The sequence below is a fragment of the Labeo rohita genome, chromosome 2 (genome assembly GCF_022985175.1).
Source record: "Labeo rohita strain BAU-BD-2019 chromosome 2, IGBB_LRoh.1.0, whole genome shotgun sequence".
In the NCBI taxonomy this organism is placed as follows: Eukaryota; Metazoa; Chordata; class Actinopteri; order Cypriniformes; family Cyprinidae; genus Labeo; species Labeo rohita.
The window spans coordinates 7,215,916-7,241,271 of record NC_066870.1 but is presented as its reverse complement, the minus strand read 5'-3'; the positions used below and the strand labels follow the sequence as shown (position 1 = coordinate 7,241,271).

General features: G+C 37.1%; 2 protein-coding genes across 2 annotated transcripts in view; one reads left to right on the top strand and one right to left on the bottom strand.

Moving 5' to 3' along the window:
• Positions 1–18,427, top strand: part of tbl1xr1b (TBL1X/Y related 1b) — a 24,940-nt gene extending 6,513 nt beyond the window's left edge. Inside the window, exons 4-16 of the mRNA XM_051138602.1 lie at positions 3,053–3,198; positions 3,325–3,535; positions 7,513–7,645; positions 8,618–8,759; positions 8,895–8,958; positions 9,042–9,139; positions 9,226–9,286; positions 9,656–9,777; positions 11,574–11,648; positions 11,729–11,856; positions 12,016–12,181; positions 12,802–12,903; positions 16,229–18,427. Coding sequence (XP_050994559.1) covers positions 3,053–3,198; positions 3,325–3,535; positions 7,513–7,645; positions 8,618–8,759; positions 8,895–8,958; positions 9,042–9,139; positions 9,226–9,286; positions 9,656–9,777; positions 11,574–11,648; positions 11,729–11,856; positions 12,016–12,181; positions 12,802–12,903; positions 16,229–16,255 — 1,475 coding nt within the window. The 3' untranslated portion in view covers positions 16,256–18,427. The remainder of the gene's footprint in view (positions 1–3,052; positions 3,199–3,324; positions 3,536–7,512; positions 7,646–8,617; positions 8,760–8,894; positions 8,959–9,041; positions 9,140–9,225; positions 9,287–9,655; positions 9,778–11,573; positions 11,649–11,728; positions 11,857–12,015; positions 12,182–12,801; positions 12,904–16,228) is intronic.
• LOC127182894 (general transcription factor II-I repeat domain-containing protein 2A-like) lies at positions 3,461–25,356 on the bottom strand. The gene is made up of 2 exons (XM_051138589.1): positions 23,328–25,356; positions 3,461–3,550 (listed from the first exon to the last, which is right to left on the bottom strand). The coding sequence occupies exon 1, from the start codon at positions 25,236–25,238 to the stop codon at positions 23,631–23,633; it is 1,608 nt and encodes a 535-aa protein (XP_050994546.1). The 5' UTR covers positions 25,239–25,356; the 3' UTR covers positions 3,461–3,550; positions 23,328–23,630.

Here is a 25,356-nt window from a genome sequence, read left to right as displayed (position 1 = left end):
CTGTTCATATTAATGGAAATAGTGTTTTGTAATGAAAGAGACTGAAACTTTCAACCAGTCAGTGTTCAAGATTAGGCAAGTGAAAATATATGTGACCCTGGACCACAAAACCAGTCTTAAGTAGCGCGGGTATATTTGAAGAGTTTCGTTGCAAAACGAGATATATCCATTTTGAGAAATGTTGGTTATTTGACATTATTATTTAAGACATCAACAGTCAAGTTCATTCACAATTTTTGTACATTAAACTATTACTTGAGCTCGGTGAAGGCCAGGGACACAATATTTTTCAAATCCAGGATATTTTTTATTTAATTTTATGTCCATAAATAGTTCATAAATAAGTCAAAAACCATGCCAAAATGCAACATATTTATCTTAACATTGTCAAACATCTTAAATTGGTTAAAAAAACAATACATCATAAATATATGGAATAGTATATACAAAGATTGATTATTAATAATAAGATTCTGAGTTAGTTTTGGCCAGAACATACACAACATAACATAACATAACTTTTTTTTTATTTTTTTTTTTTTTTTTGCAAAACGCTATAAACGTAGCCTACGTGACTGACAGCTTACAGTATACACAATTAAATGGTAAACGTTTTTTAGTTAGCCTATTGAATCCTCTTTTTAAAAATATATGTTTTTTGTTTTGATATTATCGTTAAATCAATGCGCAAACTCGGAGCACTTCACCGGCATTGACTCTCTTCCCAGTGGATGCTGCGCTTAGCGTGATCCTGACGTCTGTCCTAACCACCGCAGCATTTTGATTTTAGATTATTTCGCTGTCCAGCTCAGTCCTCTTTGCTCATCCGATATTTCCTATTTCTTGTTTGTATTTTCGCGCTCTTGTCGTCGTTGATTGGACCCGCAAACCGTACAGTATCTGCGGCTGCTGCCAATATCTAAAACGTCACCCGTAGTGTTCATGTGAAATGTAGGACGGAGGGGACAAACGACCCAGAGCGTCTCTGACATGATTTGCATGATTGGCTCATGCTTCAGCGGCCAAACTGGCTGGTAAGTCTTTATCAATACCCGCCAAAAATGATTTTTAACCCGCATTTGGCGGGTTGGCGGGTGTTAATTTCGAACCCTGGTTATATCGCACTTTGTAAAGAAACTGGTCTGGCGGATATCGCGTTTTGTGAAAAAATACATTTTATAGTAGGCCTAAAATGTACATTCTTAAATTGTATTAATGGCAGCAATTCACACATGGATTAAGGTACATCTGAACAGTGATTTCCAATAATAAAATCCAAATGTCAAAAAATGGCGTTTATCGCGTTTTGCAACCAAACTCTTCATTTGTAGCAATAGCCAAAAATACATTGTATGGGTCAAAATGATCAATTTTTGTTTTATGCCAAAAATCATTAGAATTTTAAGTAAAGATCAATTTCCATCAAGATATTTTGTAAATTTCCTACTGTAAATGAATCAAAACTTAATTTTTGTTTAGTAATATGCATCAAAGCCGATTATCTTAATTTTTTTCAGATTACAGATTTTCGGATAGTTGTATCTCTAATGAACCATACATCAATGGAAAGCTTATTTATTCAGCTTTCGGATGATGTATAAATCTCAATTTAAAAAAATGAACTTATGACTCATTTTGTGGTCCAGGGTCACATATGTGCTAAACTTATTCATAGGCTTTAACCCTGACACTGACAAGTAAAATCTTATTTTTTTAGCCATTGAGTAACAATAGGCACTATTTAGTCACCTAGTATAGCGGCATTTCGTTGCATATGCAAGTGATTTTCTTGAAGTGCACAGAATTGTTTAACGCACACATACACATTGCCCTTTAAGTGTTTATCATCATTGGTTGGCTATTGTAGTTTTTTCGTTTGTTTTTTTTTATTTATTATTTTTTTTTATGGCTGGCAAATGTTTAATCGTGATTAATCGCATACAGAATAAAAGTTTGCCTAATATATGTGTGTGTACAGTGCACAGTTATTATGTGTATATATAAATACAAGCACATTCATGTATATATTTAAGTATATTTATGTACAAAATATTTCATATATATATATTTTTTTTTTTTTTCTATAAAATTATAATAAATACATATACTTGTAAATATTTCTTAAATATATACATGAATGTGCTTGTATTTATATATACATAATTACACACAGTACATATATTAGGTAAACTCAGACTTTTATTTTGTATGCGATTAGTTTGTCAGCCCTAATTTTTTTTATTTTAATTGGATTTTAGTTATAGTATTTTTTTCGTTTTGACTTTGAATCGTTTTTTTAATGCCTGTATAGTTTTTATTCATTAGTTTTAGTTAAAGTTTAAGTTAAACTAAGCAAAACAAAAAATGTTGCTTAGCTAAAATAAAGTTAATCCTTTTTTTTTTTCCTTTTTAATTTTCAGTTATTTAGTTTCAAGTAAAAAATGTTATTTTATGCATTTAGTTCTAGTTAATAATAATAACACTGGTTTGAAATCAGCTGCCTGACAAAATTGGGTCAAGAGAACTGTTATAGATTATAGAACATTTTTACAGTTTCGTTATTGCCTTGGTGCCAGAGTACCAATACTTTTCACTTCACTATTCACAGATGTGACCACAAAAACAGTCATAAGGGACATTTTTTTTCAATTACATCATAAATTAATAAGCTTTCCATTTGTTAGGATAGGACAATATTTGGCTGAGATACAACTATTTGAAAATCTGAAATCTGAGTGCAAAAAAAATGTAAATATTGAGAAAATCACCTTTAAAGTTGTCCAAATGAAGTTCTTAGCAGTGCATATTATTAACCAGAAATTAAGTTTTGGTATATTTACGGTAGAAAATGTACAAAAAATCTATGTGGAACATGATCTTTACTTTAATATCCTAATGATTTTTGGCAATAAAGAAAAATCAATAATTTTAACTCATACAATGTATTGTTGGCTACAAATATACCCGTGCTACTTAACACTGGTTTTGTGGTCCAGGGCCACAAATACTTGTTCCTAAATGGTAACAGGAGCTGTCTTCCTCTCCCCCGCAGGCTTCTCCCACTCAGCGTTCACCTTTGGCATAGAGAGCCATATCAGCCAGTCCAACATCAACGGAGCTCTGGTGCCCCCTGCTGCCCTCATCTCCATCATCCAGAAAGGCCTGCAGTATGTGGAGGCTGAAGTCAGCATCAATGAGGTCAGTGCTGGTACTGGTACCTATACCAGATAGGGATATTTCTCAATTTCTCCATTAAACATGCAAGATACTAAATCGGAACAAATTTGCTCAACCTCCTTGTACCTGTTGTGTAATCTGTCACAGGACGGTACGCTGTTTGATGGACGACCGATCGAGTCGCTGTCGTTGATTGATGCAGTGATGCCAGATGTGGTGCAAACGAGGCAGCAGGTGTATAAGGATAAGCTGGCTCAGCAGCAAGCTGCTGCCGCCTCCAGCGCCACAGCAGCCACCGCTGCCAAGAACGGAGAAAACACGGCTAATGGAGAGGAGAACGGATCTCACACGCTGTCTAGTAAGCTTTCTCAAACTGTTGGAATTAAAATTCAGTCATTAATTACTCACCCTCATGTCGTCCAAAACCGTAAGACCTTCGTTCATCTTCGAAACACAAATGAAGATATTTTTGATAAAATTCGAGAGCCTTCTGACCACATTTCTGGGTCTGGGAGCATTTCAGTTGCATTGCATCTAATTTGTGTTCCGAAGATGAACGAAGGTCTTATGGGTTTGAAGGCTAATCAGTGATGATGTTTTTTGATAATGATAATATTAGGCCCCGATCCCACCGAACGCGTTTTTACGTCTGAAAACGCGAGGCTTGTGACTTTTAAAAAAAGAGCAGTGCGTTGCGGTTTTTTATGTTGCTAGGCAACCATCAAATCAGCCGTCCTGTCAATCTAATCAAAGGATTATAGCGCGAGCACTCTAAAATCTTTGGTTTTTAGCTGTTTAGTAAACTGTCATATCAGCAAAAACCTCCGGGTAACCCGCGATAGACACCTAAAGTTTCTCCTCCATCACTGCAGTCTCTGGACTTTTTAGGCAACATTAAAACTTTTGTCACCACGACGGAAGGCCCGCCTCTCCATGCCCGGGGCGCATAAACAGCACGCATAATGCTCACTGCCAATAGAAAACAATTCAAAAAAGGCGCCTCCGGTGTGATCAGGGCCTCAGGCTTTCTTTACCACACACTTCTTTTTAGTAATGCACTGATCTTGATCCTTCATGGCCAATTCTGATTGCCGATGCTTTACAAACAAATGGGCTATTTTAATAATTATTTATTGCCTTAAGAAAGGGACAAGAAAGAATGAAAATATGAGTACATGAACAATATGTTTATTTTCTCTATTACAGGTCAACCTCTGTAGCCATTTAAATTAGAGGCAACCACTGCATTTTTAAACTTAATCCACACAAAGATGCTGCATGCATGAGCCATTTCTGATTTAAATTAGATTATAATTTCAAAATCTGAAGCAAAAACAGAATGGTCTGACAGACTTTAGCTTTCTGAAATTATGCTACATAAAACACCTGGGCCAGACCACACATGAAAGATCACTTACTCCAGTCATCGGGTGGTTTGACGGACTTTTGTTTTTTTTTTGTTTTTTTTTTAGTGCGCACGCTTCAAATGTAAGCACATGTCAGAACAGCATGTGAATGAAATGTTTAAGCGCCAAGGTTTAAAGCAGGTGTGCCCAACCCTGTTCCTGGAGATCTACCTTCCTGCAGAGTTTAGTTCCAACCCTGATCAAACACACCTGTCTGTAATTATCAAGTGCTCCTTCAGATCCTAATTAATTGGTTCAGATGTGTTTGATCAGGGTAGGAGCTGAACTCTGCAGGAAGGTAGATGTCCGGGAACAGAGTTGAGCACCTCTGGTTTAAAACACATGCAAATAATGTACTTGTGTGATTGCAAATAAGGGCAGTCAGGGCTCAACACTAAGGATTTTTCCTACTGGCCCAGTCAGGCCAGTGGTTCAAATTTTTACTTGCCCAGTCAATTTTCACTGGCCCTACCACAAAAAAAGAAAAAAAAAAACTTGCTGTTATCATTGTTTTTGACTCATGTTATCTTTTATTTTAATAAATAAGCTTATATGACAACAAAAATTTTGCATACCAAATAAAATTGTACAATTCTCGATTCCAATTAAGTCCAAACATTATTTGTTTGTTCAACAATTTTAATATATTTTTTTAATTATTATTAATATTTTATTAAAAATGAAAAGATGCTTTAGGAAAAATAGCAGAGGGACTGAAAGAGTGCAAACTCTTTGCCAGCAGGTGGCGCTTATGGAATAAGAGTGATATTACCTTTCTATGGTTACCGCTGTAAACGAAGCAGCTCCTTGCTTATGAACGCTACTTTAAATACATCATACATGGGCAAATGAAAAGAAAATGCCATATAAACAGTTCCCCTCACAGATACATTCTCATAAACCACAGTTTCAATATTTAGGATAATATTTTGCGCATTATGCACCGTGATCTTGGTCTGCCTGCTACAGTATTTTTTTCTCTTTGCGTTCGTCTTTAGCGTCTTCGGCCTCTGATAACGGATGTCTAAAGAGTTTGTCATATTTCTACACACATGACATTTTGAAAGAACATTGCGTGCAGTTCGTGTGCAAGCCCAGCACCAGAGATCAGTTGAAATATGTCTGGTCGATCGATGCATCTGTCTCCACTGTATAAATTATGTATTGATCATTGTCAAAGCTAATACTTTTGTAGGCTATTTGTCCGTCAGAGACGCGTCTCTCTGTGTTTGCTTAAAATTTTAAATGGTCAAGGTTAAACAACAAGTGCAAATGATAAACTTTCGTGACGACGTGGCAGTGGCCCAATCGGGCCAGTGACATATTCATCAACTGTCCCGAGCATCTTTCGCGCTGGCCCCGGGCCATCGGGCACTCCTTATTGTCGAGCCCTGGCAGTGTTTAGTGAGTGGAATTCTGCTGCTGAGTAAACATTTGGTGTGAATGTATGTCGCGTGAGACAGAGGCCAGAATTGCAACTGATAGAATGTACGCTGTAGCATGATAAGCTTACTTTATTTCTTCAATAATAGCAGATCGTAGGGATATTTTAATTGTCAAGAATCAAAAATGTTCATATCCCACACCCCTAATTGCAATGCAGTGCAAATCCGGAACATAGATTGGTTGAAAGAAAACGTTTGGAGCAAAAACCGGCCGGTTCCAAGTTCCAGCGGAGCGCAATGTGAGTGATTGATTGGCTAATATCTAAAATCTGCATTAAAGCTAAGAATGTAAAGATGAAGTTTAATTGGTTATGTAAGCTAATGTTGGATAGAACGACTCACTGTATCAGCTCACAGCAGTTATATACTGTGCAGTGCAAAACAAGTCGCACCACAACAATTACTAAAACTTTTTGTAAGAAAAAAATCCATATTTAAAATGTAAGTATCACTTTAATCTAGTTTGCGCTAACAGTTGTACACGAGCTTGCTACTTTGTCAAGAGGTGTGACAGTACTGAAACACCATCTAAGCTGTTAGCCAATCACAGCGCAGTGGGACAGCTATCCAATCACAACACATTTCGTTTTTTGGAAGGCGGGCCTTCATCAAACCCTGAACTAATCGAGGCTTTTGTGCCAGGCTGGGAGAAAGGTGTTGTAATAATGTAAATTATGTGAAAAATAATGCGTTTTTTTTGAACCACCAAGCATGAAAGCTTCATGTTCTTGTACACCCACAAAACAAAATCAAGACTTTGTAAAAGAGCATAATAGGATCCCTTTAAGAATCTAAAAGTTATCCAGACAAGCAGATTTTTTTTTTTCTCTGTTTGACCATTACTGCTAACATCATAGCTGCAATACTAATAGGCTGTGTTCACACTAATGCATAAATCTATTTTAACATTTCAGTGTTTTATCCTTAACTGACATAAGACATAACTGTTTACATTAAAGTCACAATTACATAACCTCTTATGTGGAGTCATGCACAACCTTATGCTGCAAACTCACTTCAGAACAAAGACACAAAGTGCACTTGAGTATTTGAAAGCAGACATCTGCAAGTAAGTTTAGTGTATTAAATTACTACTGCATTCCAAGCAGCATAAAGATGCCTTCGTAGAGTATTCGAAAAGGTAAACAATGAGTGAAGCCTCAGACGGTCAAACAAAGTTTCTCACATGTACGTCCTGTGCAGTAAAGTCTTTGGTTTTCTTGTACCATGAAAACTTTTGCGAGTTTATTTACTTGATCAATGGTTGTGTGTGTTTTAGTGTATAATTGGCAGCAAGCAGAGTACAGCTGTCTCTAGTGCACACAAGCGCCATCGCGCATATATGGGGGGAAAAAGTCTAGGAATCACTGAAGTGAGAAATGTGATGCATCTACTGTTTTTTTTTTTTTGTTTGTTTTTTCTTTCCCCCTTCTCCTGATAATGTCACACAGCACTGAAAGTGTTTCTGTCTCTTCCTTTGACAGACCACCACTCAGACATGATGGAGGTGGACAGGGCGGTGGAGATCCCAGCCAGTAAAGCAATGGTGCTGCGGGGCCACGAGTCTGAGGTCTTCATCTGTGCTTGGAACCCCGTCAGTGATCTGCTGGCCTCTGGGTTGGTATTAAGCCAAAGCCACAGTTTTATTTTCTCACACTGTGAATTTTAATACAAAGTTCTGGCATGAAACTCTAGATGGGGCAGGCTGTCAGGTTCCGACTCAGTTAGGGCCCTGTGATTTCCTTAATGTGGAAAACATGGAAGGAATTACAGAATCCAGACAAAAGAAAAAGAAAATCTGAATTTACTGTATTACACTGAATGTCACTGAATTTGCCAAATTTTGGATGTATCGTCGGTGCCGATAACCTTGTGGGCGACATACAGTGCCGTTGCTTCCCGAGTTCGAATCCCGGTCGCTAGAGACCCGAGGTGTGTAGTAGTGCAAGTATATTTTGTTTGTGTGTGCAAAAATATGTAAATATCTGAAGACTAAATACATGCAGTTCACCTTTATTCCATAAGGCGTCACTGTTTGATAGACAATAATGACGTGATGTTTCACTTGATGGTACAGTCATCTGCTCAATTTGAACCCTTCTAAGTTTCAAAAGGTAATGAAATATGCTTTATTTTAATCTTCTGCAGTTGTTTTTAAAATATCAAGAGTTTTTTGTTATTGCAGAAGTTAGAGATCCATCCATGCTGGATATATATGTCCGGGTTGATAAAGACCTGAATATGTAATCATGATTCGCTATAGCAGTTTTAGAGCTTCGGAAACCCTGTACCTTCTCCAGCTCCACAGGGTAATTTCTTATATGTGCTTCAGCAGAATTTCTTACATGCTCACTGCAGCATGTCTGTGGATGTATTGGCAGCAGCAAGTCTTTGTACTTGCTCTGCCGCAGAAGCATTGCAGATTTATTTCGCCAAAACCAAACACATTAACGTTGCAATGCGTATTACCATATTAAACTTTCAGAGAGTTGTCACGCCAGAAATCCAGTTATTGCTTTGCATATCTTAGCTTAATGTCCTGTACTTTTTGCATGGGAATTCATCTGTGTGTTTTGTTTTTACCATTAGCTCTGGAGACTCAACCGCAAGGATCTGGAACCTGAGTGAAAGCAGCGCGGGAGGATCCACTCAGCTGGTGCTGCGGCACTGCATTCGGGAGGGGGGGCAGGATGTACCCAGTAACAAAGACGTCACCTCACTGGATTGGAATGTGAGTCCTGGGACTAGAGCTTCTGAACTGTAGTAACCCTGCTTGCAGCACTTGCAACTGAGCTTCTCTTTCTTGCACACAATTCATGCACAGAATTATTCAAATGAATGTTTTTATGTCTCTTGTGTTGGACAGAGTGAAGGTACACTTCTTGCCACAGGATCTTATGATGGATTTGCCAGAATATGGACTAAAGATGGTGAGCTTGATTAACTAACAAATCATCAACATCAATTGAATTGCAAAATCCCATTTATCTAATAAGTGTCCTATAACTGCTAGGTAATCTTGCCAGTACACTGGGGCAGCACAAAGGTCCCATATTTGCTTTAAAGTGGAACAAGAAAGGAAATTTTATCCTCAGCGCTGGTGTTGATAAGGTAGAGATCTTATGTGATTATCGTATTCTGTCAAAATAAGATGATGTGGTGAAGTTAAGATGCTAATGGGAATGTGCACATTTCAGACCACCATTATTTGGGACGCACACACAGGAGAGGCCAAACAGCAGTTTCCATTCCATTCAGGTGAGTAACAAAAATCACCAGAAGCAGGACATTCGTTCTCCCAAAACTGACTCCCAAAAACGCTTTGTTAAAAACACTAATTAAGGCACATTAATAAACGTATATGTGACAGATTTTGTTAGCTGTATTGTTTGTAATGTGAAGCGCAGGATCTTCAGAGAGAGTATTTCGCTATAGCGATTAGCTGTGGGATTCTTTTTAAACTCCCACTGAGAAGTGTTCTTTATTAGAGAGATGAATCTGGTTTTGGTTTTAAGATGGAACACTTTTTTTTATTTTTATTTTTTGTAGTCCGAATTTACCGGTTGTACATTAGCTAGATTCAAAAGAATGGCTAAGACTGATGTGATTTGCATTTGCTGCCTGCAGCTCCAGCTCTGGACGTGGACTGGCAGAGCAACAACACGTTTGCCTCCTGCAGCACGGACATGTGCATTCACGTGTGTAAACTGGGCCAGGACCGACCAGTTAAAACATTCCAGGGCCACACAGTAAGCCACTTCTATGAGATATGCTATTGTTTCTGTAGAGTGTGTATATTCTTAAAAACTCCATGAATATATTCTTTTGTTAAATTTTAATCAGTATTTACTTTTTGACTGTTTGGTCTACCAGAAACCCTAAAAGTGATATTTTAACCATGCAAAGCCTAACATATGAAGTCAGAAATACATAAATTTATATATTTTTAAACAAATTCTCTATTGAACTTTTGCAAAAAGCAAACTTTGCTATTCAATAGTTTGGGATCAGTAGGATTTTTAATGTTTCTTAACGAAGTTTCTTTTACTCAAGGCTGTGTTTTATTTGATCAAAAATAAAGAAAAAAGTATGTAATATTGTGAAATATTATTCCGATGTAAAATAACATTTTTCTATTTTAATATATATTAACATCTAATTTATTCCTGTAATCAAAGCTACATTTTCAGCATTTTCACTCCAGTTTTCAGTGTCACATGATTCTTTAGAAATTATTCTAATATGCTGATTATTATCAGTGTTGGAAACTGATGCTGCTTAATATTTTTATTTTTTAAACCTGTGATGCTTTTTTAGGATTCTTTGAATAAAACGTTAAAAAGAACAGCATTTACTTAAAATGGAAATCTACACTACCGTTCAAAAGTTTGGGGTCAATAATTTTTTTTTTTTTTTTTTTTTTTTTTTTAAATAAAGAAATTAATACTGTTATTCAGCAAGGATGTGTTAAATTGATAAAAAGTGATGGTGAAGATGTATATTGTTAGAAAAGATGTATATTTTGAATAAATGCTGTTCATTTTAACTTTTATTCATCAAAGAATTCTAAAAAAAAAAAGTATCACAGGTTCCAAAAAAAACACAATTGTTGCCAACATGAATAATTATAATAAAAAGTCACAACGATCTTGTGATGCTTAAGACTGGAGTAATGGCTGATGACAATTCAGCTTTGCATCACAGTAATAAATTATTTAATGTAATTTTATATTGTAATAACCTTTTGCAATATTACTGTTTTTTTTTTCTGTTTTTGATCAAGTAAATGCAGCCTTGATGAGCATAAGAGACTTCTTTAAAAAACTTTATAAGTCTTACTGATCCCAAACTTTTGAGCAGCAGTGTAAGTATATATTTTTTCATTAATATTTAATTTATTTTAATATAATTTACACCTGTATAAAAGATTGTGTGAATAAAATTATGGAGACAAAAACAGTGTTACAGAACAGGCCACGTATATAAAGGAATACATACAGATATCAGTTCCCTTGTAAATGTATCTTAATAAAATGATCTTTAATTTTTAATTGTTTTAATTTAGTAATTTTAAATGATTTTAAAATAATTGTTATTGTGGTTGACATTGCAATACAGTGCTGATTGAAATATGTGTACCTCAGATACCTGCTGTATGATTTTTAATAGACATTTTTCATTTTGTTTTTAGTTTGTCTCAGTATGAAATATTAAGTCAACTATTCCAATAGTGTTTTTGTACTGCATTTAAATAACATTTTAAGTTTAATTAATTTCATGATCTTAGCGTTGCTAGCACCGTGCTCTGCAGTTTAAGCTAAAATTATTTTATTCATCTGTAATCTTATCTCAGTATCAATCTAAAGTTTGTTCTTGCTTTTCTTTTTTTGTATTTTGCGACTAAGTCACACATTTTGAAAATTAAAAGTCCTTCTTCCTGAGGCGCATAGATAAGCAAATATGCATCAAATATGATTGATACAGCATTATAGGGTTTAAGCATCCAAACTGATTATATAACTGATTTGCACTCCTTTTTCCTCAGAATGAAGTCAATGCAATCAAATGGGACCCAACAGGAAATCTCTTGGCCTCCTGCTCTGATGACATGACGCTAAAGGTGAGATTCAACAAGCTAACCATCTCTTTTTTGATGATTAAGCTCTTTACTGATCTCTTAACTTTTTATATGAACGTTAGCTATGGAGCATGAAACAAGACACTTGTGTTCATGACCTGCAAGCCCACAATAAGGAGATCTACACCATCAAATGGAGCCCTACTGGCCCTGGAACCAACAATCCCAATGCCAACCTCATGCTGGCCAGGTATACAACCAGCCGCCGTCACGCTTCATTCGGAAAGGCTGTCCTGTTTGAATATTATTTTGATTGACTAAATTTGACTCAATCTCTAGTTTTAGTTGTGTATGTGTGTATATATTTAAACACATTGAGTAGCTGTTTTTTCTTACTTTCTGCCTAAAGTGCGTCGTTCGATTCGACGGTGCGTCTGTGGGATGCAGAACGTGGCGCCTGCATCCACACACTGACCAAACACCAGGAACCCGTCTACAGCGTGGCATTCAGCCCAGACGGGCGGCACCTGGCCAGCGGTTCCTTTGACAAGTGTGTCCATATCTGGAACACGCAGGTACTGTAGGCTCTTTAACAAACTAATACTCGTTACAGTCTTCATTTTATTAGTCACGGTTGCTTTGGCGACCTCTTTTGTGAAGACAATGATTTTAAAATATATTTTTAAAAGAAGTCTTTTACATTCTCTAAGGCTTCATTTATTCAATAAAAAAATACAGTAAAAACTGTAATAATGTGAAATATTATAATTTTAAAAATACAGTTTTTAAAAACATATATATTATTTATTGTTGTGATGGTAAAGCTGAAATTTCAGCATCAATACTCCAGTCTTTAGTGACAAATTATTCTTCAAAAAAATTATTCTAATATGCTAATTTGCTGTTCAAGAAACATTTCTTGTGCTGCTTAATATTTTTGTGGGAGCCATGAAGCATTTATTTGAAGTAAAAATTGTTTATAACATTCAAAATTTAAATTTTCTGTTACTTTTTTATAAATTAAATGCATCCTTACTGAATAAAAGCATTATTTAAATAAAAACAAACCAACAAAAAAAACATTCTTACTGACCCCACAATTTTGACGGCTGTGTATAAGCTGATATGGCTGACATATATTGATCTGTCACTGTAACTGGTGTTTTTAACTTCAGTTTCAATTTCTTCCCTACAGAGTGGTGCTTTAGTCAACAGCTACAGGGGGACGGGAGGGATTTTTGAAGTATGCTGGAACTCCACTGGAGACAAAGTGGGCGCGAGTGCATCAGATGGATCGGTGAGTTTCTGTGTTGCAAAAAGTCCCTTGAACGTAGGGCTGGACATTTCATCAAAAAGTAATCAACACTGAAATTCAGAACTATTAACCATTGTCATTTTCCCATGTCGGTTATTTTGTGTGTTTATTTTATTTGTATTTTTTTTTATATATATATATATATATATATATATATATATATATATATATATCCTGTTAATACTTTCCCCTTAAAACCACGTGTAGGGTTGTCACTAACGATTATTTTGGTAGTCAAGTAATCTGTCGATTATTCTGATTCTGTTAATCTGTTCGATTATTCTCTATAAAAGTAGACCTAAGTGAATAAAAGCTTTTAAAATGACTTTCATTCTGACAGCTTTCTGACCCTCCCTTAGACAGCAATGTAATTAACACGATCAACATTCAGAAACGTAGCTCAGGAGATCAGTAAAATAATCCATGTTTTCGAGAGTATCCACTGAACGCAAACAGCGTATGCTGTTCTGTGTCAGCCGCACCAGACCACGTTGTTTTAGTTTAAATCAAAGCATAAATAAATGGAGAAAACGTACCCGTGTGGCACAGCTGACACAAAACAGCATACACTGTTTGCGTTCAGGGGATACTCTCCAAAATGGTGACGCGGAGGAGAAGAATTGTTCAGTAAAGTTGTTATTTTTGTTTTCTTTGCGTACAAAAAGTATTCTCGTAGCTTCGTAAAATTACGGTTAAACCCCTGATGTCACATGGATTATTTTACCATTCTCCTTGCTATGTTTCTGGACGCTGACCATGTTAATTACATTGCTGTCATTGGGAGGGTCAGAGAGCTGTCAAAATGTATCAAAAATATGTTAATTTGCATTCCGAAGATAAACAAAACTTTTATGGGTTTGGAACGACATGGGGGTTAGTAATTAATGACAAAATTTTAATTTTGGGGTGGAGTAACCCTTTAAACCCCATTTAAAAATCAAAATAAAGCATGATGCTAATAAGAATTCACAAACGCTACATTTTAATTAAATAAATATATGCGATGCAGGTTTAATATATGCGCTTTGTTTATTAGCATGTAGGTTATGTACGTTTGTCTAAGGTTTTTTTTTTTTACAGTGGTTCAAATTTTTACTTGCCCGGTCAAAATTTTCACTGGCCCTGCCACCAAAAATAAAATAGTTGCTGTTATCATTGTTTTTGACTCATGTTATCTTTTATTTTAATAATAAGCTTTTATGACACCACAATTTCACATTCCAGTTAAATTGTACAATTCTCGATTCCAATTTCGATACCACAGCAAAACCTACTAGCCTAACAAATATAAAGTTTTAACATTATTTGTTTGTTCAAAAATTCTTTAATTATTATTAATATTTTATTACAAATGAAAAGATGCTTCATTTGAAGATGCTTCATTGCAAACAGCAGAGGGACTGAAAGAACGCAAACTCAGTCTTTGTCAGCAGATGGCGCTTATGGAATAACAGTGATATTACGTTTCCCTGGTTACCGCTTTAAACAAAGCAACGTCGCGCTTATGAACGCTACTTTAAATGCAGTATACAGAGGCAAATGAAAAGAAAACACGAAGACAGTCAGTTCCCCTCAGAGATACATTCATATGAATCCCCATTTCAATATTTAGGATAATATTTCCAATATTTCAGGCATTGTGAACCGTGATCTTGCTCTGCCTGCAATTTTTTCTGCCTGCAATTTTTTTCCTCTTTGCGTTGGTCTTCAGCGTCTCTGGCCTCTGTTAACGGATGTTTAAAGAGTAATATTTCCACACACAAGACATTTTGAAAAATGATTGCATGCAATTCGTGTGCAAGCCTGGAACAGATCGGTTGAAATGTGTCCGGTCGATCGGTGCATCTGTTCTCCACTGTATAGATTTAAATATAGATTATTCATTGTTAAAGCAACAAAGTTATTCGTCAAGACGAGTATTTTGACATAGTTTTGTAGACTATTGGTCCATCAGAAACTCGTCTCTCTGTGATCACTTGAAAAATTAAAATTAAAAAGACTTAAAAACACGTGCAAATGATAAACTTTTGTGACGACGCGGCAGTGGCCAGTGACAAATTCGTCAACTGTCCAGAGCGTCTTTCATGCTGGCCCCGGGTCATTGGGCATTCCTTATTGTCGAGCCCTGTAAATGATTTGTAAACCTACACAAACGCAGGAGAATATATCATTATCTTTCTCAATATGCTAACTGTTCTTTGTGATTTCAAAATAAAATTTAAACCCTCACTCTGAGTTTACACTTTTGATGTCCACATATTCAAAAAATGACAGTGGCTGTATCATGAAGAAATGGCCAAATATTAAAGATTAAGTGGACATTTGAATTAAATGTTGGTGAGTCAATATTAAACATGGATTATCGGGCAGTAAAGTGTAAAAACAGTCGTCAGGTCATTGGCGCCCTCTGTAGGTATTTGATACATTAGCTCTATTGTTTGTAATACATTATGTATTTTAACAGTTTTGTTTAGTAAAACCATATGATTACTTGCCTAATTATTTATTATTGCCTTATTGCTATTATATATGAAGAATTCATTTGCAAAAACAGATCATTCCATTTTTAACAATTTTCAAAAATCATGTTTTTTCATTCCAGTTGCATTCCAGTTAATCTCAATCAGACTGCAGTTGGGATAATTGGATATAAAGTAAACATAACTAACACAACAAAACAATAAAAACACGATAACATAAAAAAAACATGCTTTTTTGGAACATTTAAAAGAACATAGTTATCTGGGTTTGCAAATAAACTCTTCATATGTATTTTAAGTCATTTTCAGGGCTATTGTTTACTTAGGCCTGTTTTTATTACTACAAAAAATGATTTATATTGTCTGATTATGCAATTAATCATCAGAATAATCGTCAGATTACTCGATTAGCAAAATAATCATTAGTGACAGCCCTATCGGGTTCAATTTGCAATGTTTTTCACATACGAACATTTCGGACGCTGAGTGCAAGGACCTTGATTTTTTTTTTTTTTGCTGATTTTTTTGCCTTGATTTCATGCTGTTTTCAGAACTACAAAAGCGTGCAATTGCATGGAAAAAAAATCTTAATTGTGTGAGGGAAAAGTTGCAGTTACCTAAAAAAAAAAAGAGGATAGTCACAATTTTGAGATGTGAAATCACAATTATGAGTTTAATTCCTTTTATTTTAATTTAATCCCATTGGTGCCCAAATTGTGCAGCCTTATAAACAAGCACAATTGTAATCAGTAACAATCACAATTTTTATCAGAAAAAATGCAATTATTATTACAAGTCATGATAACCTTTTTTTCCCTCTTTCTCAGGTTTGTGTATTAGACCTAAGGAAATGACGCTGCCGCTGGGAAGCCATGGACCGACTATGAATGTGTGCATAGCCAAATTTACCGACTGTCCCTGGCCCATCATCACCATCATCATCATCATCCTTCACTGCTGTAGTCCACGCGTGAGGTGCTAGACCACAGCCCAGACCAACGGCCCCTCAACTCCATCGCAAAACACGGACCCGTGATGCTTACGACACAAAATCGGCGTGCTTGAGAACTGTTATATACAGACACGCTGGACACATGAGAAATACACCGCATATGCACACAAACACACAGACACGCACACCTTTCATTAGTTCCTGTGTTCATCATTCCAAACCCAGAGGGCCGAGGTCCACGCCGCTGTCGTGTGCATATTGTACACGTCAGCGCTTCAGCGACGGTTTAGGTGTAACTGCATGAGCTGACGAGCAGAGCTGTTGAATACGGCGGCTGTACTCGTGGCCGTATGATATTGACAATTCAGAGTATTGGCACTGTATGTTTAGTGGCTCTGCGACTTTGGAACTGTTCTCCAAAATGCTCAAGGATTTTTTTTTTTTTTTTTTTTTTGCCAAACTTTGAGATAATTTGATCTTTTTTTTAACTACAGAGTTATAAGAGTACAGAAAGCCTATTAAATTACTCAACTATATTTTCTAAAACGAATGCCCTGTGTTATTTTCTACAACCTATGCAAAACCGAACTTGCAGTGCATGAATGGGAGAAACTCGTAGGTGAAGCCTGTACGTTAAAACATCTGATAGGCCCACCCTAAACAAAACTGGCACATTCAGTCTCGCTGTTACAGAAAACATAGCTATCAGGTTATTCATTCCTTTTTTGGGAGTTCACGATTGTCCTCCTACATCATTTAAAAATGTTTATTACAAAGATTTGATGTTCTTTCTTTAGTCCTGCTTTTCTATAGAGGTCTGATCCGGTCTGGTCATTACACTTTCAGCGCTGCAGTGAATTGGTATGTGTGTGACTGTAACAGCACTAGTATGTATGGCTTCACGCGAGTGACTGAATTATGGGTCGGTTCAAGTCAGGTCGAGGTGCCGTTTTGCTCACTATTTTTGTTTGTAACAACATGACGTCGTTGCGCAGTGATGGTATGGGTGTATACACAAACTGACGTAGAGAACGTAAATGTGACCACAGGGATTTTTACTTTTACATGCTACTGTTATATAGGATGGATTTTAACGTAAACTCCGTTTGGGATTTCTCTTCAGGTGACGGCACGTTGATTTAGAGTTCGCTAGATGCTGTCACGTGTCCTTATAAAATACCATTAGACAGTCATAGTCCAGAGAAGCAGCTTTTATCCAGCACACTCACGTCGCCTCTCAGCACTTTAGATGTACTCCCATGAAATCCAATGAGCACTTAAAACATTTTTTTTTTTTATCTTTTGGACTGAAATTACTTGAGTGACATTAAACATTTACTTGAATGAACCAGGTCTTCTGATGATTATTAGAGGGTGAGGCGGCTGGTTTGAACTTATGTAACAGTATTTTTATTTCTTTTTTTTTTTTTCTTTTCAATATTAAAATGTAGTCCAAAATGCTAACACATGCCTTTCTCTCCCCACGGATCAACTATAATTTGCATCCCCTCTTAAGATTATCAAAATGTCCTGATTTTTCTTTTTGTTTTTTGTTTTTTTTTAAAGATGAGTATTTTGAAGCTTGCTCTAATATAATCAACCAGTAGATTGTACGAAAATATGCTATTTATTATATTGTCTATGACAGTGGAATGGTATTTTATAATGTTTTAATTTTAAAGAGATCTACTTTTTACAGTGTGCGTGCAAGCATTTGCTTCTCTCGGTCCTCAAAGCCTAGCACTCTGTCCACGGCCCTTTGAAATTTTGTACTTTGAAATCTTTTGTAATTCTACTGTTGTTTTTAGCTCTAAGCAAAAGCACGTACATGGGCATATCAAAACATCTTGGACCATGTAAATACTTGTTCAGTAAATACAAATACTTGTTTTGTTTTTTTTTTGTCTCACTTTAGGTAATTTTTAATCTAGTTTTTTTTTTCCTCTCTTTCTTTTTTAGTTCTTTTTTCTGTTTCGCTCACTCTCTAGCAGAAATCACTCACTGCAATGTTGATTTGACTGTTGTGATTTGAGTCAGATCAAATGAAAAGTCCAGAATAAAATATATTTTGATAGTAGCGTTCTCTGTCTGTGCTTTTTAATCTCTGTGAAGGCAGAAACACTGCCTCCCTGTGTCATCAAGAGTATTGTATTTAGATTCTAAAGTGTTTTATTATATAATGTGTGAATGCCAGATTGTAGTATTTGGTTGGTCTCTCTTTGGTTTTATTAACAGCAGCACTCAAGCTGAATGAACTGCTTAAGTTTGTGGAAAACTTAATCATGTTCTCCAGCTTGAGAATGATTAAGTGGAAACAAGAACATCAGACTTGTTTGTACAGAGGAAGTCACACGATCAGTCACATATCTGCTTATTTGATTTGTGTTCTAGAAATGGTGCACATCCAGGGTTGCCAAGTTTTCACAACAAAACCCGCCCAATTGCTACTCAAGACTAACCCAAAAGTAGCCGTTGAAAATTGCCTTCCAGGGTAAAATACATGTTTTTGACGGGATTCCCCTGCTAAATTAGCATTCCAGAGGCTAAAGATTACGTTATTGGGGTCGCTCCAATGCGCAGCAACAGTGGTAAAGTAGCAACACTGTAATCATTTTTTATATGTAGATATATATATATAATATATATAAATGAATAATAAAATTGTAGTATGTACTTGACTAGACAATTATTTTTTATTATACCTAGTATGGTTAGTTTATGGCAGGGATAGGCAACGTTGGTCCTGGAGTGCGGAGGTCCTGCAGAGTTTAGTTCTAACCCTGAAAAAAAAAAAAAAAACTCATCTGCCTGTAGCTCTAGTAATCCTTAGGACCTTAATTGGCTTGTTCAGGTGTGCTTGATTAGAGTTGGAATTAATTCTGCAGGTCATCGGCACTCCAGGACCAACGTTGCCTATCACTGGTTTATGGTTTATATCTATTTATAAAACGGGCATTTCTGATCCTTGATTCTGTTTGGTTGAGCCGCGTTCAAGCTGTTGTAAAATACACCTTTGTCTGTGTTGCTCAGCAACCCTTTTGTTGCAACCACAGCTGTTTCTGAGGAACTACGTTCCATTGTTTCAATTCTGGAGCAGGGATGTAAGTTAGACAACAATATCTCAGACTGAGCAGTTGCGGTGTTGTGTTGCTGGATGTAATAATGAACATAGTGGTTGTCATTTACTCCCGACATCTGAGTCGTTGAAGATGCAGTGGATTTTGTTTGTGGATTTTGTTTGTTCGCATTACGTTTGTTTGTGAAGGGAATGCGCCTCCCGATCTACATATATCCGTCTGTGTTCGCACTAATCATTCGTGATCCAGCTTCACTTACAGCAGAAGTGAGTATAATGTTTTTTTTATGAATCTTTGCGATTGCCTTTCCTAATAATGTGCTAGTTAGCAAGTTTAGTGGCTAAACGCGGCTAAAGTAAACAGGCTCGTCACTCCACAGAAGGAAGAGAGGGGCGGGGCAAGCAGAGCTCATTTGCATTTAAAGCAGCCTCGACCAGAACAGAACGATTTTTGCAGAGCTGATTTTGGCAAGGTAAAAAAAGTGTTATTTACACTACCATTGAGAAATTTTAACCAAAGCATGTTATAGACTTTTCATTAAAACCCTAAAGAATCGTATCAATTTGTGGAAAATGGGCATCTGATGACCCCTTTAAGGTTGTCCAAATAAAGTTCTTAGCAATGCATATTACAAAAGACTATAGAATACCCAAGACTTTTCACTCGTATAGTTTTGAATGGGGAAAGATGCAACGCTCATTATGGCTGCGAAGCTCCGCCTTCTTAATGAAAGAGCCAATCGTTGACTAGTATAGTCAGCGCGTTACTGCAGCTGCCGTTAGATGTCCGGTTGCTATAGAAACAGTCAGCGTTCTGAGCCGAGCGCTTAGTACTGCGCATGCGCACTGGCTGATCTCCCCTGAAAGATAAGCTTTTTAACGCTATTGAAGCATAAGAAACAATATTTATGAGTCAGTTGTTGTCAGATTTCATTGGTAATTTCAAATATGAATTTTAATCATGAATTTCAAATATGATGTCCCTCCATTCAAATAGTTTGGAGCTGCACTTGCCTGTCCAAGAGGCGTTTCAAAGATGGCCGCCGAGTGAAATGACTTGCCTTAAAGGGACTTTGATATTAATAATCAAAAATTAAATTTGGATATATTTACAGTTAGGAAATTTACAAAATATCTTCATGGAACATGATCCTTACTTAGTATCCTAATGATTTTTGACATAAAAGAAAAATCAAACATTTTGACCCATACAATGTATTTTTGGCTATTGCTACAAATACACAAAGTCTGTTTTTGTGGTCCAGGGTCACATTTGTATGGCGGAAGAATAATGTTTTTATTAATACCATTACACTTTATTTGCTCTATTTTATTTTGTGAAACCTAACTACATATATGGAATTATGAAAGCAATAAGCCCTGTGAAGCCCTTACTGGGTACAGCCCTGTTTTTGGTGTCCTTGAAAATATCCATGTTTTACAGCCCGTTCATAACACCCCCAAAAACCCACCCGCTACATACATACATATATAAATAAATGCATACATACCGAAAAATAGCCTTTCAGTTATCAGAGCAATTGTGTAGTGTAGTGATCATTCTCACCAACAGAGGGGGCTGCAGCCTACACTGATTAAACGGTCGAGCGTCGGTAATATAGCGAAGAACAACTTAACCTGGACGGGAGATGAGCTCTATTATCATCATTTATCAAAAGAGACACCGTTGTCGGTTTCAAGGTAGTTTTCAAGTAATACTGTTTGTATGTGCTGTGTAACAGCAGAGGCTTGATCATGTATCACACTGCAAACTCTAACAATATAGCTGCAAGCAGCAATTACCGGGGTTCGAGCAAATAAAGCCTTTAAGGTGCTATGCAGAGTTGTTCAGAATAAGGGAATATATCATATGATATGAAGATCTAGTGTTTGTGTGAATAAATTAGCAGTTTTTAACAGTTTGAGGCCATTTACCATAGAAATCTTGTGTTTTTAAAGCCTTTTTAACTGTTATAGCTCCACCTATGGTCCAGTCTCCATGAAACTTTGTATGCTTGTTAAGAATCATCTGACACGTTTTCACCGATTTTCGTAAAGTTTTGAGTTTTTGTTTAGGTTTTATAGGCTTTTGGGTATACGTGGCCACGCCCCTTTTCTAAATGACCCTGTTATAGCTAACCAAAGGACAAAATTGAACATTTTTTTTTAATATAATTATTGATCTAGGGAGTCCAGAGTTTTTTTCGGGGAATCCCACGGGTCACGGGATTCCCACGGGAATCCCGCGGGATGGGAAACAAAATCACTAATAATCACGGGATTGGGACGGGACAGGAAAAAATGTCAGCGGGAGTGGGCGGGACCGGGAATCGTAACGCTATGAAACCCAACTTTACAGACAAATATACCTTTTATATAAATAAACTATAAACGATATATTGTAATTTTGAACTTAATTCTAGTTGACCTGTCTCTTTATTCTCTCCTTCTGTATGCTTTGGTGTGGCTGGTTAAGCAAGTCAGTTCATGACGGACGGATCGTTAACGACTGGTAATACAGCAGGGCATCCAAATGCTCACCTATCATTCATCGACCATATGGCTAAAATGTGCGCTATTGAAGTGTCTGTGTGAGTGTGGAAGCCGAATAGTAGCGCGGTACTGCATGACAGAGGTGCCGGTGCGGTCACTTGCTCTTAAAATACCGTCATTTTTGGTCATACAGATAAGAGTGAATGATAGGCATCTTTCGAATTTGTAAAGACTCAACGTTTATTTGTGTGCACTCAGAAAAACAAGGAAACGTTGCGCTTTTGTAAACTAATTAAAGCAAAAAGGACGAGCTTTCTGCCGTCTGTCTCAGTGAACTTGAGCGCGTCACTTCGAAACTCCGTGTATACTTACTTTAGAGACATGAAAAATATATCTATAGAGTGAAATGTCTACTTTCAAATGGACCAATTCAAATAGGAAACGTGTGTCTGCATGAATGATTTACGTGAAATTTAATGTGTGTGCAATGCACACTGTGCATTTGTTTAAGATGGCTTTCAGTTAAATAATAATAATGATAATAATAATAATAATAAACAAAATTTAGCATTTTTATTCAACTAATGTAAAAAAAAAAAAAAGTTACGGGCATACTGTGATCTGTACTGTATTCTTTACTGTAACTGGCAGATTCTAGCCAAAAAAAAAAAAAATTAATAATAATAATACGGGAGTGGGAGGGAATGGGAGTCATTCTTCCGGGATTGGGACGGGACGGGATTTTTTCCCAGTTTTTTCGTGGGATTGGGATGGGATGGGATTTTTTTTTTGTGGGAGTGGGACGGGAGAGATTTGAAAATCCACTCCCGTGTCACCCTCTAGTCCAGAGAATATTACTGCAGTGGTCTGCTCAAGACTGAGTGAAAAACCTAGGACTAGTTCGCAAAAGTAGGTTTTTAACATATTTGTGAATACTTAATGAACGACTGGAATGCCAGCAATGGTTCTTGAGGCAAAGTTGTTCAGCAGGAGGAGATCTATCAAATGATATTCATATTGTGTGGATGTGTGAAACACCACGTGATTACAGAGCCATAAAACTCGTTAGCGCCAACTAGTGGCCGATTTGTTTCAAAATTCTTACAGATCTTTAGGGCCATGAGTCGAACATGCCCAGTGAGTTTCGTGAAGATCGGCCTCCGTTAACCTTGTCTAATAGGTGCTCAAACTTCATCGGCCAATGGCGGCCATGTTTTTTGAGATAGGCAAATGTCCTTATAGACCTCTGGTTCTCAACCTTTTTTTGCAGTGGGCCGCACTATGTCCAAGTTCAACTCTCACGGGCCGCATATTATTTACACAACGCTCACTAATCAGATATTATGCATCTAAAATTATTACAATTAGATGTATTATTATCATTAGAGAGTATAATTCTACTTACCATTAATGGGACACCTGATGTTGTCGGGAGCCGACCAATTTGGTGAAATTCGGCTCAAAAGGAGTAACAGCACAATGAAGTTGTGACTGTAAGTTGTAGTCTGTAAGACGCGCACGGAAACGTGACTTGATGCGCGTCATTGCAGAAAATGTGCGTTCGCAAATGTATGTGGGTCCAAATATGGAAAGCACTTTTGAACTTAATAATCTGAGGTTTTGTCCAGAGATGTTTCGCCACATTTCTGCAACTGAGGATGATTGCTGCTCGGTTTGGCTGTGTCCTCTTGCCTGAACATCCATCAGTTCATCTTCGAGCGCGCGGCGAAGCAAACCGAAAGTTGCAGCCAAGTCCTTGATTTTTTTCCACAGGGAAAGTGAATGGCTCTCTGATGAAATGTCCTGCATATTTTATTTTCTCAAAATCAGAAAAACGAGAGATGAATTTTTCTTGCATTTGACTGAGAGTTTTAACGAATCGTTCTCTCTGTTGCATGTCCAGTACACCATCACACGCGTCATTCAGAAGTGGAAAGTGAGTTAGATCACTATCTTTAAGTTGTGCAGTGTACAGTCCTAGCTTCATTTTGAAACTCTCAACACAGCCCAAGAGCTCATCAACATGTTTTCCGTCACCTTGAAGTTGCAGGTTCAGCTTGTTTAGGTGAGCTGTGACGTCTGCAAGAAAAGCAACATTTGTTTTCCACGCATTGTCTCTCAAGACTGGAAATCTTTCTCCTTCGCCGATGTCATTAAGAAAGTGAACTATCTCGGGGAGTACAGCCAAAAAGCGACTCAAGACTTTCCCACGACTTAGCCATCTCACTTCACTGTGCAGAATGAGGTCTCCGTAGGCACTGTCCAGTTCGTCCAACAACGCAATAAAACGGCGGTGCATTAAAGGCCGCGCTCGAATGAAGTTGACCACCTTGACCACGGTGTCCATAACCTCCACGAAGTATCCATCTACTAACTTGCTGCATAGTGCTTGCTGATGCACAATACAGTGAAATGCCAACAAGTCAGGGGAGATTTTTCGCATTTCAGCAACCAGACCCTTGTGTTTTCCCGTCATTGAGGGCGCACCGTCAGTAGTGATGGAGACAACTGAGGATGCCGGTATGTTCATGTCTTTGCATGCTGCACTGAGTGCTCTATGAATATCCTCGCCCCGTGTTCGTTCGTGTAGCGATTTCAACGCGAATAAATCTTCTGTACCCTCAAAGGTCTCTGAATTCACACATCTCACCCAAATGCAAAGCTGAGCAACGTCTCCGATGTCTGTCGATTCATCCGCTGCCAAACTGAGAGCTGAAGCAGTGGTTAGCTTAGTTTTTAGTTGTTCTGTCAAATTTTCAGATATTTCAGAAATTCGACGAGTAACTGTGTCGTTGCTGAGCTGCAAACTTTTTATCCTACGAATTATCTCGTTCTTGTTGCTCAGATCATCAAACAGACATTGTGTTTCCAGAAAACAGTTCTTAACTAGCTCCCCATCACTGAATGGTTTGCCGTGTTTGGCAAGGAGCCAGGAAATTTTGAACGTTGCTAATGTCACGGCCTGAGACACTTTTAAGCTAGCTCGCATTGTATTCTGTTCAGCGATGGCATTTTTTTCAAGACTAGTTATCTGGAAAGCTCTTTCCTGAGATCCAAGTGGATATTTCTTGTCAAAAGTTGCGTGGGTGGTATCGAAATGTCTTTTCACATTGTAAGTTTTGCATACACCCAGTATTTTTCTACAGAGCAAGCAGAAAGGCTGTCCATCTCGCTCGTTGACTGCAAATTGATTCTTCCATTCTTCAAGCACTCTCCTACCTTCATTGCTGATGCAACGACTCTTTTTGTTTGCATGTGTTCCTTCATTAGCATTTTCCTCACATCTTTTTTCTCCTCTAATAACAAATTTGTCCATTTTGATCGTTAATTGATGACTGTTTTAAATTTGTCAGAGCGCGCGCGCTTGTAATTGTGTGCGTTAACTGTGTAATTGCATCAGTTCATAGTTGCGTCAGTTCTGCGCATATATGAAA

Excerpts from the sequence above, each read along its gene's own strand:
- LOC127182894 (XM_051138589.1), bottom strand. The coding sequence starts at position 25,238 with ATGGACAAATTTGTTATTAGAGGAGAAAAAAGATGTGAGGAAAATGCT.